We start from the raw sequence: 17,987 nt of genomic DNA, 5'->3' as shown, positions 1-17,987 counted from the left end.
ACTACACTCTGACCTTCATACTATCAAAAGACCTGTGGCATCTTTAAGCCCACCTCCAACAGCATCCTGTCAATCCAACTAATGGCATCTTTAAGCCCATTGAAACCATCAATAGCACTACTCCCTGCACCAGCAAGTGCAAATTTTTGGGTATTTTAGTGTTCAATCCTCTTTCACCTTTAGATCCCGAGTGGCGAATACGTCAATCTACATCTTCAGGTTTAAGAAGATTGAACAAGGGCAGTTCTCATACCCTAAAATTTGCCCACACTTTTATAAATTTCAAAACTATTTCAAAAAATTGAATTTTTATAAAATATCGGGTTCATTTAATTGACATCCTGAATTTAATAAATATTCAATTTAAAAGTCTATTTTAAAATATAATAGTTTACTCTTAAATTATTTATATTTTAATAAATAGCAAAATGCTGGCCGATACTTCATATACTTTCAAATGGCTTTTTATTTTGAACAAATAATATAGCATAATTGGTAAGAAAGTAAGGTTTGTAGTTACATGATCTCAGGTTCAAATCCCACTTCTAACATTTTTTCCTTTTATTTACTTCTGACTTTAGTTTAATTTTATATTCAAAAAATCACAAAATACTAAAAAATGTTGTTTCTTTTTTCTATGTTTAGAATATCATTGATTTTTTAAAATTGATTAGTTTTTATCCCATTAATTTTCTTACCATTAATATCAACCTAATTGTTCATTATAAATAGGTCCCAAAAAGAGGCCATTTAGACAACAATTAACCATCATTCCACCACCGTCAATTTCATTCTAACACTAACAATCAACCCTATTTCTAACCCTTACCTCCTCACACACAGGAACAACAAAAAAAACCTTTATTTTCTCTAAAATCTCTCTCACACGGTACAACCTCCGCACACCAAAATAAACTTCTGTTACACCTTGTTTCAATTGTTTCTCTGGTCAAAACCAAATTGACATCCACTCTCACCAACATTTTAACATTTGTACATATTGTAACATATCCATAAAAGAACCTTGAAAAAATCTCTCCATGTTGTCTTTACAATAACCGTGTTGGTGCACAATGAATAAAGATGATGACAAAGAGAATAACGGTGCAAAGATTAATGAGAGAGAATATTATTGTATATTCTACTTGCGTTCTCTACTATTAATGATAGCTACTACAAGACTACTTATACAAAAAGCAAATTGCCACCTCAACCCTAAAAGCTAAACTTAGTGTACAAGTTTAGGGTACAAACCATACAGTACTAGGAAATACTAAAGTACCCTTACTAAACTTAACAGCTACGCTAACAAACTCAACTCCAGAACATCAGAAGTTTTACTGCTTCTGACTAATAACAACTTTTGAATATTGAATTACTCTTCAATACCATCCCTTAATTCATATTCAGCTAGCCAAAATCTACAACACCAACTCCATCCCTCAAACGGATAAGGTGTTCAGTCTTGACATCCTTCATCAGAACATCTGCAAGTTTCTTCTGGTTGCTACAATGTGCAACTTCTGATACTCCATTTAGAATTGCAGATTTCTCCTTAAAAACCCATCTGACGCTGATGGTTTCCTTCTCCTTTAGAAGCTTAGTTAACTTCCAAGTCTTGTTTCCTTCTAAAGCCTCAAGTTCTTCTTTTATGGCATTCAGCCAACCTTTCTTCTCGAGTGCTTCTTCAATATCCAATAGTTCAGAATCTCCTTCTGATTCTGGAGCCATATCTCCTTCTGGATTTTCTTCGGAAGTTTGACTACCACCAGAAGTTCCACCTTTGTTAACTTCTGGGTCTTGTTCAAAACCACCACCTTTAGAAGTTGGATCGCCTTCAGAAGCTCTGCCTTCAGAAGTTCCAACTTCATAGTCTTTTCTTTCAGAATCATGACCACCGTCAGAAGCTGGACTACCTTCAGAAGCTCCGCTTTCAGAAGTTCCACCTTCAACGTCATGATTAACACCAGAAACATGATCATCTTTAGAAGCTTGTCCTCCAGACTCTACATCTTCAGAGTTTTCCCTTCCAGAAGCATGACCACCACCAGATTCTTGATCAAAATTTGGATCAGAATCAAATTCACCATCTGACTCATCTTCAGAGTCTCCAGAAGATTCTTCATCTTCTGACTCTAACTCTTCTTCAGAACTTTCAAGTTCTGACTCATCTTCAGAAGCAGAATCTTCTTCAGATTCTGACTCATCTTCTGATTCTCCCTCAGACTCAGAATCACCTTCAGAGTCTGACCCGCCTTCAGAACTTTCAAGTTCTGACTTATCTTCAGAAGCAAAATATTCTTCAGATTCTGGCTCATCTTCTGATTCTCCTGTCATACCCCAAATTTGTCCCACCCTTATTTATCTGGCTTATAATTCATATACATACATCACTTAGATCATGGCCCAATTCATGCATTCATATCATGATTACTGTTTCAAAAAAGGTGCTCCTGACGCAAAGAACTTCTGATTAAATATAAAGATCCGAGGTCTGGCCTTATGGCATTATTCTTCTAAGAGCACTCTTGAATCAGGGTTTCCTCACCTTCAAGTCAGAGCGTTGGTTAGAAAATACAAACCTACTGTTCATCTGATTATTCCAAATTAGGGTTTCTTGACCAAAGTCAACACAGTTGACTTTTTGGTCAACACACTGATCAAGAGTTGATTTTATGAAGAGAGATCGTATGATGACTGTGTGGAGGCGTTCAATTGATTTCCATTGGTCAGAAACTGATTAATTGGGAATGTCACTAAGATCGGAGAAAAATCAGAACAGTTGACTTTTGGGTCAAAATCGGGTTAATCACTCAAATATTGGCTTTTGGTGGAAAATCGGTCAAGAAAAGTCAAACGATGAATAAAATCAAGAGTTTGACAAAAGTTGCCAAAAATAGAAAAAATCAAAAATGGAAAGTTTCATACTTAGAAAATATTTTGGCTCTTAAAAGCATGATGAACAGTCCACTTCAGCCCTGATTTACACGTGTCAAAAGGCCTTATTTTAGAAAGCCCCCAACATAAAAAATGTTCAGATCATGGCATGCTACAATTCTCTAGTTGAAAGTTTTTTTCATTTGAATAATGGTTGAGAAGGTAAAGAGGTTTGAAGTTGGAACTTTTTCTTTTGAACCAAGTCACATTGCTGGGCAAGTTCCAGGCCACGCGTAAGCATTTTGACAAACATGTGGAGTGTCAACTTTGGAGCTGATTCCAGATAAATACGAGAGTCCATTGATTACAAACTTGACACCCATCAACTCTCCTACATGCCCTCTACACAATGAAACAAGAATTAAGTCGATTGAGTGGGTATTGAATCAATTTTGAAGCTTCAAAGTCGCACCCTCACACTGGCCAAGGTTCAGCATCTGGCAGGCCAAAATCCAGGTCACGCGCGTAGCATTGTGTCAAACACCTGGCGTACCATTTTGGATATCAATTTTAGGACTCTACAAATCTCCATTGGGATTCATCTTGGTATCAAATTTCTCCTTGACATGCCCTCTTTCCAAAGAGCTATGTATTGTGATAATTGAGTGCACATGAACCAAGATAGAGAGTTCTAAAGTCATGCCCTGGCCAAGCTGCGTGTCTGCCACCAATATGAAGCCAGGCTAAGACAAGCGCGCAGGTCCCATGATTAATTGTGTGTCATCATATTCCAGCTCACTTTTGAAGGGTTTGTGACCTTTGTCTTGCAATAGTTTCAACATGAAATTTGCCCTACCAAATTATCTCTTTACATTGATCCTAAACTTGAGTGGTTTTATGGCCCATGGAAGAAGTTCTAAGTATGCAAAGTGGGCTAGTTGGTTGACATGGTATGCTCAACATTAGCTACACACCATAGTTCTTATCTCACTACCATTTGCCATTTCAAGCCATGCACACTCTGTTCACGTGAAAATAAAAGGAAAATACTACACTGCAACAACACCACACCATAACACATGCACCCCATGCTCACTATATAAAAACGGAAACCTTCACAAATCAAAGGACTCTTTTTTTTCCTTCTCCATTTTTCTCAAAGCATTCTCTCCTCACCCTCCTTCCTCTCGGTTCTCTCCCTCTCTTCCATTTCTCACCTTCAAAAAGTTTGTTACACCTTGTAACAAACTTTAACAAACTCAACCATCAACCTCCATTGTTCTCCCTCCTTCAATCACCACCACCATAACCACCACTCTCCACCACCATCATCATCACCGTGGCCTAACTTCTCTCACAACGTCATCACCTTCACCTTGTAACCACCGTGGCAACAACCATCACTTCCATCATCATCATCAAGCACCTCTATCAATCTTCACCACTGCAAGCATAATCATCATCATTATCGTCCAAGAATCAAGAGTGGAGGCGAGCTTCGTAGATCTTTCTATTGCTTTGACTCAAGAACGCTCCAAGTAAGCTGCTACTATTCTCTCACATGTAGCTCTAGTTGTTAACAGCTTGTACGCATCTGTATGAGGCTCATAATGATTTTGCATCTTGATTCATTTTTCTTACTGAGTGCTGGTGATTTGGATGATTAGATCGTATAATTAAGAGCTGTGTGTTCCTGTGAACGTTTTGACATGCCTAGGTTTCGTTTTAGTGAAGAACGCTCAAGTTAGGGTTTTACATTTTGTTTCGGTTCATATGATAGAAAGGTTATTAGTGAAATTGGAGGCCAGATCCACGTTCTACACTAAAATCTGAGGGGGGCGGTGGTGGTTTGGTTAGGTTTTAGGCATGTGACGGCGGTTCGTGGCGGTGATTCCGCCGGAGAAGACGACCGGAGTGGTATCTCCGGCGTCTGAGTCTTCTGTCCTTTTCTATCCCAGATTGCGCGCGTGGCACTTCATCATTGGTTAAGTTTCCCAGCTTATTGCGTTTTGTCGTTTTCGATATGATTGGATCTGCATGTGTGGTTTTCTGATTGGCTTGTGAATGTTCTTTTGTCTTATTCATTTAAAATCCTTGTGACCAATTGATATTAACATTGCATGTAGGTCACGTTATAAAAAGCCATATAATAAATAACAGAACCATTGCGCTGAAATGAATAAATGCTGAATCAAGTGAATAAAAATAGAAGTAGGTGGAATAGATAGTATGGGCCACGAATTACATGGGCCTGGAACCTTTCTGAATCGTACCCCTCCCCTGCCGGCACACCTACAACCTTGTGAACATGAGCCTGAGCGCCTTGCTCTTTCCACCCCCTGTAATTAGGCCCAGATGCGCTCTTAACATAGTTTTAGTTCATTTTTCAATTTCTATTACACCTCCACCTGTTAGATTTAAATTTTACTTTGATTTTTGTTTTGCTTTTATTATAGTTCATAATTCCAATTTTAAATCAAATAAAAAATACATAAAAATTGTTTAGATATTTTAGGTTGATTAAATAATTGCCTTGATTTTTGTTAATTGTTCTTAATTGTTTTAATCCTTTTAATAAATCTTTTTCTTCAATATGTTTGAATTTCCTTTGATTAACACTTTTTGCAAATAATTCTTTAGTAGACTTAGGAATTACTTTTAGTCTCGATTTTTTTAGAACTAAGTGATATATGTGTGTTTGTGAATGCCAATTTGTTTGCTATAGTTCTCAATTTTATTTGTCGCATATTGATTTTCCTTTGCCTGTTCCATGTATAGTGTATAGTTCTTTTATTATTTTTGATCCCCTTGTATAGACAACTTAGATTAGAATTTAGAAATAGTTCCCTTCTTTCATTCTTTTTCTTTTCAGCTTTTAAAATACTTAATAAATACCGACAAGGATCATATCGTTGCTATCTTTCATAGTAGGAAAGAAATGATTGGGGCGTAGGCCTCGATGTATGTTCTTTTCTACTTAGCGGAAAAGAAATGATTGAGGTGTGAGGCCTCGGTGTATTTCTTTACCGCTATTTAGAGAAACGATTGTGGCGTAGGCCTCGATGTGCATTCTCTAAATATTCACAACAAAAAACTTCTTTTTGTTTTTCTTTTACTTAGCGGAAAAGAAATGATTGAGGTGTGAGACCTCGGTGTATTTCTTAGTCGCTATTTAGAGAAACGATTAAGGTGTAGGCCTTGATGTGCATTCTCTAAATACTCACAAAACAAAAACCCTTTTTTGGTATGATCTAAGTCACAAATAAATTCCCTTAAAAAACACCAACCAAAAACACTTAAAACACTAATGAATGGTTAGACTTAAAACAAAGTAAGGAAGTGATGCGAAGCCTTGTAGTGGGTCTTTGTCATCATGGAATTACCCTAAAAGATACAAACCAATCATTTCTTTTTCTTTTGCCTCGTTGGCATCTAAGGGCACTGTTAGTTCCGCTCGATCGCATCGTAGGTCGTCCCTTATGCAAGAACGCGAACGTTAATTCCGCCCAACTAAAAAACACAAAAACAAACAAAAAATCGTGAGCCGAGCTACGGTAACTCTGATTCCTGAAAAGGATACGTAGGCAGCGGGGTAGGGCCCGTGCGAGTACAATTCTTTATTTCCCCTACATTCTGCATTCATTCGCATATAGACATAGACATAGTACACACCCTTTAGATAGAAACAAACATAGGTGGATACCATCGAGTACGATGGGCGTGAGGGGTGCTAACACCTTCCCCTTGCGTAACCGACTCCAGTACCTTGATTCTCTGGTCGTAAGACCCTGTTCCTTCCTTTTCCAGGTTCTCTGATATTCCTTTCCCTTATGGGATAAATATATTGGTGGCGACTCTGTTCATTTTTCGCGAGCGTGCGACAGCTGGCGACTCTGCTGGGGATGTTGATAGACCTGTGCTGGTCCATTCTTAGCGAGTCAATCCTAGCCTTCGTTTGTTTCGTTTATTGGGTGTTTCTTTATTTACTTATGTGTTTGCTTCATTTGTATATATGCTTGCATATCATATTTATTTCTTGCTTGCATATCATGTTTACTTTCCGCATGCATCTGGACTATATTATGGGTCCCCGTGGGGGCCACATATTTTTCCTGATTTGTTTTACAGGTGGGGGGGTTTTTGTGAGGTAAAATGCCGACTACCCAGGCCAGTGATACTTAGGATTAGTGTGGATGCCCATGTCAACTCCCGTAGCGTTTGATACGATCGAGCTTGACATGGGGTACCACAACCAGGCGAGGTTCTTTCATGGAACATTGTGTCTGGCACGTTTGTGCCTCAAAAACATTGTACCCCATGGGAATCGTTAACCCTGGTGACCATTAGGAACCACTTGTCCGTGTCTAGACTTCATACCTGTGAAATTGGGGTGGGACAGGAAACCTTGGCTCCTACATACCATTGCTCCTTCATAGTTGAGGTCGGACCTTTATTTGGTCTGTTCTCATGGTTCTTGATATTCATGTGTTTCCAAAAAAGATGCCGGACCTTTGATCTTGTGACGCCCGATTCTGCTCAGAGACAACGCCACAAATCTCTTATGTTGGGAGAAACCCCATTGCATCATTTTCATCATGGCATATTTAATTTCCAAAAAAAAAGGAGTAGAAAAGATGTAAGAAAAAAAAAGCAACAAAAAAAAATAGTATTATCTCTCATATGCATGCCATTTTTCAGGGTATCTGAGGTTATTACTTTTCATTCAGGATGACTAACAACGTGACCGCTACCAGAGAAGCTACAAGGCGTACTCACACTTACAGTTTCCATCGTTAAGGCATGATTCAGTTGGGACAGTTAGGTGGATTAATTACTGGTCATAATAAAACAGTGTTCACTGAGAATTATGGCAACATCTTGACTCTTTTGTACTCACATGTCGACGAATGGGCTTTATCTACTCTTCTCCAGTTCTATGATCCCGACTTGCGTTGTTTCACCTTCTCAGGCTATCAGTTGGCTCCCACTCTCGAGGAGTACTCTCATTTTCTCAATATCAAGGTTCAACGCAAGGTTCCTTTTGTTTGTGTCCCAGAGGAGCCTGATTTGGATTACATTGCCAACGCTCTTTATTTGAGCATAGGAGACGTTCATGAAAATTGGAAGAAGAATGGTAACACTCATGGTTTCTATATGAGTTTCTTGATTGAAAAGGCCCAAGAGTTGGCTAACAAAAAGATGTGGGAAGCTTTCAACGCCCTTCTGGCCGTTCTGATTTATGGGATCGTGATGTTCCCTAACATTCACAAGTTCGTTGATTTGGCCGCTATATGTCTTTTTGTGGATAAGAATCCGGTCCCTACTCTGCTAGTCGATATGTACTATTCCATTCACTCTCGATATGGTAAAGGAGGAGCCATACGAAATTGTTTGTCGTTGTTATACACCTGGTTTAAGTCCCACTTACCTGCAAGTGGTCCTTTCGTTACTTCCACTCAAAAGTGGTCTCAAAGGATCATGGGGCTTACTGCAAACGACATTGTCTGAACCATTCTCTTGTCATACTTCTCCTTTCCCTTCTGATGTTTCTCCTCATCAGAATAGAAGACTTATGACTTCTGCGACCTACCATGTTTTTTTAGCTTCTGGTCCTTCTTGACAAAAGAAGCTTTCAGAGCTTGCTCAACTTCCCTTTCAGAAGTTCTTTCAGTCAGACGCAACTCTTACGCCTCTAGACTACTTTGCAGCTCTTCTATTCTCATGGTGTCCAGATCTTTAGAATGTTCAATGGCTACAACAGTGTAATCAAATAGAGGGGTCAATGATCTCAATACCTTCTCTATTATTACTTGTTCAGAAAGAGTTTCTCCACAAGCCTTCATCTCATTAGTGATCAAAATCACTCTAGAGATATACTCAGAAACTTTCTCATTGTTCTTCATGTTGAGATTCTCATATTGCTTTCTTAGGGATTGAAGCTTCACCTTCTTCACTGATACGTCACCACCGTAACACCTGACCAGTATATCCCACGCCTCCTTTGACGTCATAGAATCAGCAATCTTCTCAAACACATTCACATCCACACACTGATGGATGAAGAACAACGCCTTTTGATCTCTCTTCCTCGTTTCTCTTTGCGCATCTCTTTGTTCTTTTGTTGCATCCGCTGCAACCGGAACATATCCTTCAGTGACAAGATCTAGAACATCTTGAGCACCAAATAATACACGCATTTGAATCATCCATCTATTCCAGTTTTTGCCATCAAGAACTGGAAGTTTGGTATTCAAGTTGCTTCCACTCATCTTTAAACTTGTGCAGAAAAATAGATTTCACTCACACTCACACAGTGTTTCCCAACCCACAAACAACCAAGAAAAATGTGATTCAACACAACTTTGTTTCCCTGAAACAAAATCAATCACACAGTCACACAAACTCACGTTCACTCGTGTTTCCCTGTGTTTGGAACCGGAGCTCTAGATACCAATTGTTGGTGCACAATGAATAAAGATGATGACAAAGAGAATAACGGCGCAAAGATTAATGAGAGGGAATAATATTGTATATTCTACTTGCGTTCTCTACTATTAATGATAGCTACTACAAGACTATTTATACAAAAAGCAAATTGCCACCCCAGCCCTAAAAGCTAAACTTAGTGAACAAGTTTAGGGTACAAACCGTACCGTACTAAGAAATACTAAAGTACCCTTACTAAACTTAACAGCTACGCTAACTAACTCAACTCCAAAACATCAGAAGTTTTACTGCTTCTGACTAACAACATCTGAATATTGAATTACTCTTCAATAAACCGAAAAAAAACATCTTCATGACTCTATATGGTCCTTCCCTTCAAACTATAGCCTTTACCTTCACTAAATTATCAAACAACTCAAACTCTTTCAAGTTTTCAAAACACTGCCAAACCATCAAATAAAATATGTGTTAAAATAATATAACTTGTGCAAGTTTTGTTATTGTTATTTTTGCAGGAAGAAATAGAGGAAAAAAGATTCAAAGATATAAAAAAAAAAGAGATAAATTCCTACCGCACTGCTCATCGTTCAACCACTGCGGCGCCGTCCTCCAACACGCAGGGCCACCGCTCCGCAAGCGCTCAACCTTGCTCTCACTCGATCACAACAGCTCACCCAAAACTTCAATAACCATATCAATAATTCACAAACCTTGAAATAACAACAACTAACAAGAACAACATTGAATTTTTTTTACTTTCTCCTAACATCATGACTCGTACAACGTTTGTATTTTTGCAGAAAAAAGAGAAAAGGAGAAGGACGTCACACATCCCTCCAACCACCGGATAACACTCTCCGATGAAGTTACGGCCGACGACCACCCGGATCCGAAGCTGCACCACCGACGAAAACAGATCCGCACCCTCCACCAGCCATCGGACCAGCTCCTTCCGATCCCGAATCACCGCACCATCATCCGGTTGCAGCCACCAAACAACTCATCGTCGATCTCCGGTCCAAGCCACCATGAAAACACCGGTAATCCTCTTTCCATTTTTTCATTAAACCAGTGCCATGAGTTTTATTTGTTTTTGATATGTAAGAAATGGTTATGTGTGATTTGAGAGAGAAAAGCTGCGAGAGAGAAGAAGAAAGATCTAGAAAAATTCCACCTTTTGTTTCACGATTAGTTTTCATGCTTGTGTTATATATTTTTTATTTTTTTAATCAAATTGCCACGTGTCAGTCACTAAGTGGCTCTTGTCCAATTTTGAAAATTCAAAGATTATGGGGTGGAAACGTGTGAAATTGAATGTTTCTTTACTGCTTGTTACAAATCTTCTCTTCATGTTTTTTTTTGACACAAACAAAATCAACTCATATCATTAATCAACAAAGTAGCAATACAAGGAGGAATCACATTAAACCAACTACGCCTAGTCCAAGAATCGGCCGCCTTAGCTAAGGAATGGGCAACCGAGTTCGCTTGGCGTTTTACAAACTTAACCTCAAAGTTAGGAAAATTAAGCAACAAACTACGAATTGAAGAAATAATAAAACTAAATTCGGACAAACCAGAGATGCCCGAATGAATAGCTTGGATAGTACTTTGCGAATCACTCTCGAAGGTAACCTTTTCCATATGAAGGTCGATAACACTAAGGATAGCCTCTTTAATAGCCAATGCTTCCGCCTCAATAATAGGAAAAGATCCAAAATCCCATGCTGCTCCCCCACACACAAAGTTACCAAAGTGATTTCGAATACACCATCCTCTATTCGTAGTGCCCCTACTAGTATTAAAACCCGCATCAACATTGCACTTCATACTTGTAATACGGTGAACTGACTTTATATCGAAATGTATCGGATAGCAAGAGTCGCCACCGACTTTTATTTTATCCAATAAGAAAGGCTAAAAGAACAGGAAAAGACCTTTTGAAAAGATTTTGAGTTCGGGGGGTAAGTTATACAAAGGGAAGGTGTAAAGCACCCTTTGCATCCATGGTTATCCATGGGCTCTTAATTGCTTAGCTCACTTGTTCGTTTGAATTGTTTGAAATGTTTGAAAAGATTTTCGAAGAAGAACTTTAGCTTGCAAATAAGCGTAGTCTTTTGGAATTTGATTTTGAAAAGAGTGGGAAAAAGATTTTGAATTTAGAGCAAGCAATTAGTAGCAACTACCCTAAGTTTTGAAATTTGTCCTTTTAGCTTTTCAGGGCGAAAGAGTCTATCCATACCATAAGAGGGCAGGAAGTCTTTCAATTGGATGTACGGGTCATCGAGAATAATCGCTCGCCATAAGACTGTCCCATGCCATAAAGAGGGCAGGTAGTCTAAGGGAAGGATATAATAGTCATTTGATTTTCTTAGGCATCATGCGAGAACACCTTAGCAATTGGGACAATCATTTTATAAGGCAACATCTAGGGAGTTTCAATAGCTTTGAAGGCGACAGGCAACATTGCTTTAGGTATCCTCGGAATCGAGGGACTTGACTATTTAGTACACTTAGAGGCAACAGGCAACCATTAAGGCAACAACTAAGGCAACATTATAAGGCAACAAGAGGGGTTACCCTAAAGGTGTGTGGGTGCATAATCACGTGGTTCAGTTCGAATATTTAATCTTGTATGATTAGTGATCTAACGCTTGATTGATGACGTTGCACTCCCTAATTTACTAACCACGCAATTAAAATCACACGGAAATTAAAGGCGGAAAGATAAATGCCCTATGCTATTACAATAAACACCTGCGGGGAAGGGGAATGAAAGCAGAAAATAAGAGGGAATAATAATTAGTTTAAACATCTTGATCTTGAGCCTTGATCTTCCTCTAACCCTTGATTGACTCTGGTCATCTGAGAATTAATAGAAAATAATGGGGTGAGTGTAGAGCCAATTCATTAACAGATGAAGTAAAATCTAGTTGAACCTACAAGGCAAAGATTAAAATAAAACTTAAATAAAGGAAAGGATTGGAACTTAGATTTTCGATTGCCCTGGCGCGTAGTCGGAAGATTTTTAATTAACCCTAACAGTGATTAATGATCATGAAGAAATCAGGGTTTAAGGCATAAAATAAAATCAGGGTTTAAGAAATTTATTATTATAAAGAAAATTTGATATTACAAAAAAAAAAGTTTTCGATTAAATAATATAAATGGTTATAAAAATATTTTAATTACTGAACAACATATTAAAACTAAATTTATTAAAACAAAAAAAAGGAAAAAAGAAAAGATAAAGAGAAGAAATATAAATAAGTAGAAAATTAAATAAAAAAAATAAAAACTAAAACAAACTTAGCTGGGCGCGTGATCCAGTGTGAGAAGCATCTGAGGGTCTACCATGGACATCCTTTTCTGGGCGCTTGGATTTAAGCTTGTTGAAGATCTGATGGTGACGAGAAGAGATGCACCATAGGCGTGATTTGATGCGTTGCACTGGATTGTCAAGGAATGATTTTGAAAAAACTTGTCACGCAGAGGATTCGAACAAGGGTTCCTCCAGTCACCATGTTCTCCACTTTACCATCCAGGCTGTGCGTTTCAACTGTTAATAAAATAAACCAGACGAATAAAATATATATTAATTGGTGAATACCCAAAAGTCAAAGATCAGATGCGTGGGCCCCCCTGTAGTTGCGCGTGACCAATCAGAGTTGGCAAGAGAATCTGGTTCGTTGACCAACCAATGAGGGCGCTCCGTGTATGGTCAAAGAGTCTCCCCTTTACTGTTCACCTCCTTCATCGTTTGAGCACTAGGATTTGCTACGATTTTGTTGCGATTTAGCCATGGATTCTGCATCAAGTTTTCGTAGCCATTCCTGTAAAATTAAAAAAGCTCAAAGAACAACGTTAAACACAAAACCTATGCGCCCAGATCTCATATTCAAGGTCCCACGAGTTCATTAGAGGGATCGTTTTGGATTGAATCCGCTCATAACCTCCAGAACGCGAGCTTGACATAGTCTTGCCCTAACAATGGTGTCTCACCATTCCTACATGAAAGCTTGCGTATAATAGATCTAAATGCCTCCAAACATCATCACGAACACGTACAGATACATGAAATCAATTAAAATAGCGTCAGTTAAAAATTTGAATCTTAAAGAAGCTTGCAAACCGTGAGTTTGTTGGAGAGGACGATCTGGAACGCTTTGGCTATGGAAATCGATCCAATCTCACTCTATATCAGATCAGGAATACAATGCAAGGCTTGAGATTTCTTGAGGCAGGCTGCAAAGTAAAATTGGAGAGTGCAACTTTGAATGGAATTCTTTAACTTCAAACCCTAATGTTATGGCCTCTTTTCTCCAAGATTTTTTTTCTCCTCTCTCCTCTACTGATCTTAGGTATATATATGAGGACCAAATTAGGTAAAAAGTTTAAGGAAAGAATGGACTAATTTGTGAGGAAAAGATTGATTGGAAAAAATGCAAATTTGATTGAAATTTGATTTATATTCTTTCTAATTTTGGCCTTGAATGATCCAATCTCTCTCCATTTACCATGTGCACGAAATTTGATTGAGTTTTGGAGTAAATATAGATTGGATTTGATACCAAACAAATTTCTTTCAAATCTTTTTGATTTTCTTTAATTTTATTGAACTTTTAATGAATAAAAAATTCTATAAAATTAATTTAAACCAAATAAATTCGTGGCCAATGATTTATGGGCTCCTAATATCATAAGGAAGAAGTTTGGATCTCAAAAATATGGGCCCATTTCCAAAAAGTTTCAAGTTTTCTCCACATTTTCCCTCCAAAATGACCCAACTTTGACAGGGCATATCTCCCTCAATTTTTGAGGTATGGAAGTGTTCTAGGACTTTTTAGAAACCTTAGTGAGTCCTCTAACCAGTGCCTTTGGTGTTGCACCCCAAAATTTGCCCATCTAATTTTATTCTTTATCTGACCTATGGTTTCTCATTAATTTGCATATGCATCTCCATTAGGCCATTAACACATCATACATTCATTAATCAATAACTTGGTATTGGGATAAAAGATTTTGAATTATTAAGGCTTCATATTGATTTTGAGGTGTACATATCAAATAAAAACTGATTCATTTGGCTCTCCTCTGTGCTTTGAACTGGGACTTAGAGAGTTTATGGCTGTTCCTATGGATTAAGGGTTTTCATCATTATGTAAGGCCTAATTCATGTAAGTCTCGTTGAAGATTGAATTATCTGATTATTAGGACTACAAGACATATTTAAGAGGAAGATTGGAAACATGCAGGAACTTATGAATCGTTTCAAGCTAGAAGATATTTGATAGAATTGTTACTTTTTATCAAAGTCAATCATGGGAGGATGACTTTTCAAGCATAGTTCTTCTTAAGACTTATGGTTTTCATCATATTTGTTGATACTCATTCAAGGTTCTAAAGAACAAAAGAGAATTTGAATTTTGGAAGGAGGAAAATACATGTCCAAACGTCATGTTTGAGAAAGATAGCCTTGCATTACAAATTCAACACATTTCAAAGTTTTATTCCAATCCCATTACAAGATAAACTATTACATATTTTGGGTTTCAAATCTATTTCAGTACAAGGCCATTTCCAATATAAACATTTCCAAATATTACACCATCAAGACAAACTACACAAAATGCGCCCTTAGCCTACTGTCTCCAATCCTAAACTCCCATCAATTTTTGTGTTTGCCTCCTTGATTCCATCTTACAAGTCCTTTTTAAAACTCCAGGCCATGTTTCAACTAGAACCTGCAAAAAGAAACAATTAAACTACAAAACCACTTAACCAAAACATTCACTCAAAAAGACAAAACTTGCTGCATAAAACCAAACAGTCACAGTTCAATCATTCATCAAATTATTATCTATCAAAATACTAAGATCCACCGAAATTGAGAAGAAATCAATTACATGGTCAACTCTCAAGACATACATGCTGCCAGTTCACGATCAATAACCAGTGCATAACCTCACAAGTTCAGTACAGAATCTCATGTTTTAGACAATATCTCACATTCAGGAAAATTCATTTCACATGTTTAAGTATTCCTGATATCAAAGGTGTATATATCTAACAGCTTGCAGCAAAATCCAATATTCAAGGTTCAAAAGCAGAGAAAAATAATAACAGTTCCATTTCATAACTAACTTCCAAATTCACATTACCACCAGTTATGATTTACTAACGTTCCTAACTGTCATTTAAGCCATAACTAATTCCTAACAAATTAGTAACTAACCAACCATCCCCTAACAGATTTGTAACAACCTAGGACTTCCCTAACTATCAACTAACAGAAACCTAACTGACTAACCGAATCAGTTACTTCTCTATAACCTCCAACAGAATCTCTAACAGAATTACAACAAGAGGAGGAGAGTGGCAATTGAAACAGAAAGAGATAATTGAAAATCAGAAGGTATAATTAACCTGGAATCACAGAACCTTTCCTCAACCTCTATATATCATCAGCATCTCCACCATTTTTGGGCTCTCTCGACACCACTTCCACCTTGACTCAACCATTTTCTTCAATCTCTTCACTCTTCCCATTCAACCATTCTTCTCTCATCATTTCATCATTAGCTCCACAACCCTTCTTCAATCACATTCTTCACTTCTCAACTCCACGATTCTTGATTCATTCTCCATCTTCGGAGCCACTCACCAACATTCTTCACTTCCATTTTCCTTCACTTCACCATTTTCAATCTCTCCACGACTCCACACCATTATCTTCACCATATCTTCATCATCTTCGAATCTCCCTCACTTTCTCTGCATCTACACTTCAATCATCCTCTTCAAACCTCTTTCAACCAATTCTCAAAATCTCTCTGCAACAACATCATCACACCATCAATAATCATCACGGATTCAACATTCATCACACTCCCCATAACCATTCACTCTCCACGCTTCATACCTCACTTTCTTCCTCAATCTTCAGATACAGACTCAATCTTCACCTACAGAACCTTCAACCGTGCTTCAATCTTCATCATAACAACCACCTTCATCCCTCAACCTCGCGCACAACAGCAAGACAATTCAATAGAAGAAGCTCAAAGTAAGAGAAGAAGAGCTGAACAAGAAAGAAAGAGGGAGTTTCAGAGGTCACCTGAAGAACTTCACCGAGCCCTCGCGTCGTTCTTTGCCCTCGCGTCGTTCTTCGCCCATCGCCAAAACGCAACTCAGTAATTCCCAGTGCAAGCTCATCAATCATCATCACTGATTCAGATTCGCCTCAATCATCGACATCCTCTATCGGCCATCAGTGTAGTTGAAACTCCATCTCACTTCAAGACTCCGCAAAGCCATACGGGTTCATCTTCAATCGTTGTTCATCGATCGGCACAAGCGTTGTAACACTCGAAGAATGAATACGCGTAAGAGATGAGTGGAGACGAGCGATTGAGAGAGGGAGACTCGAGAGGCAGTGCGATTGAGAGTCTAGACGGAGAGCAATTTGAGCGGAGGAACGAAAGATAGAGAACTATGGCCGGGATTTCGATCGAAAAAGGACATCACCGCCGCGCCGCCGTCGGAGGGAACGAGAGAAAGAGAACGAGAGTGAGGGAGTTGAATCTGTGGAAGGCGAAAGGTCATACACTAACCCTAATTTCCCTTTTTCCTATTTTTTATTTTATTAAATTCATTTCTTTTTAATAAAACCAATAATTAAAAGCTGAATAAATGTAACTTGGATCAACACTATAATCACTATGGGCCATACGATATGCTTATCTTCACCCCACTGGCCTATTGCACCCCTTCTCTTTAAAACAAAAATCTGTAACAAAAACTATTGGGCTTCTCTTCATGGGCCTTGCACCCAACTTACTATTCACGCCCCTGTATTCATTTTACACCCTCCTGATTCACATAATTAACTAGCAATTTAGTATTTTTACTTAGATTCTTTCATTGTTTCTTTTAGGTAATAAAATGCTGGCTTTTCCCTATTAATCCTTAGATTCTAATACAACTTTTTTGACATAAAAAATGTATATAAAAAATAATAGTTTAGGCTTTTATTTCATTTCTTTTTGCTTGATTAAAATCATGTACTTTTGTCATAAAAAAACCATAAAAAATAAATAGCCCTTTTAATTCGATTTCGCACTGTTTTTTGCATCGTTCGCCTTCATGTCTTGTACCATGTTTTCAAGTGTTTATGTTAGCCACTTTACATTAATTTTGGTATCGTTATTTACTTGTAATTTCGATCTCCGCTTATGCTTATATTTTCATGCCGCTTTTTGCTCCTAACCATTAGGTAGAAACCATGACAACATTAAGACTTAGAAGTTCCCTTCATCATATTAGGCTAGTTTTCATCTTAGGCTAGTTTTGTTTCCTTTTTTCTCTTTCGACTTTAAAGTACTTAACAAAGGAAGAGGCGAATCACATTAAAAGTGGGAGAGAAACGAGTGGGATTTATTCCCTAATCTGTTTCTCGAACACTTAGTGAAAGAGAAATGAGTGGGATTAATTCCCTAATCTGTTTCTCGATCACTACTTAGAGAAATGAGTGGGATTCATTCCCTAATCTGTTTCTTAATCAATAGAGAAATGAGTGGGATTCATTCCCTAATCTGTTTCTCGGTTATGCAGAGAAATGAGTGGGATTCATTCCCTAATCTGTTTCTCTGACATCATACATT

General features: G+C 37.9%; 2 protein-coding genes across 2 annotated transcripts; one reads left to right on the top strand and one right to left on the bottom strand.

Annotated features, from left to right (window-relative positions):
• Nucleotides 1-7,677: 7,677 nt before the first annotated feature.
• On the top strand, nt 7,678-8,385 carry LOC131631827 (uncharacterized). Its single transcript, XM_058902599.1, has one exon. It carries the CDS (start codon nt 7,678-7,680, stop codon nt 8,383-8,385), a length of 708 nt encoding a protein of 235 aa, XP_058758582.1.
• A 2,313-nt stretch (nt 8,386-10,698) lies between these two features.
• On the bottom strand, nt 10,699-11,154 carry LOC131631826 (uncharacterized). The gene has a single exon (XM_058902598.1). It carries the CDS (start codon nt 11,152-11,154, stop codon nt 10,699-10,701), a length of 456 nt encoding a protein of 151 aa, XP_058758581.1.
• Nucleotides 11,155-17,987: the final 6,833 nt, after the last annotated feature.

The sequence above is a fragment of the Vicia villosa genome, unplaced genomic scaffold, assembly GCF_029867415.1.
Source record: "Vicia villosa cultivar HV-30 ecotype Madison, WI unplaced genomic scaffold, Vvil1.0 ctg.000867F_1_1, whole genome shotgun sequence".
In the NCBI taxonomy this organism is placed as follows: Eukaryota; Viridiplantae; Streptophyta; class Magnoliopsida; order Fabales; family Fabaceae; genus Vicia; species Vicia villosa.
Note: the sequence above shows the minus strand (reverse complement) of the source record. Positions and strands in the feature narration are given on the sequence as shown.

Excerpts from the sequence above, each read along its gene's own strand:
- LOC131631827 (XM_058902599.1), top strand. The coding sequence starts at position 7,678 with ATGATTCAGTTGGGACAGTTAGGTGGATTAATTACTGGTCATAATAAA.
- LOC131631826 (XM_058902598.1), bottom strand. The coding sequence starts at position 11,154 with ATGAAGTGCAATGTTGATGCGGGTTTTAATACTAGTAGGGGCACTACG.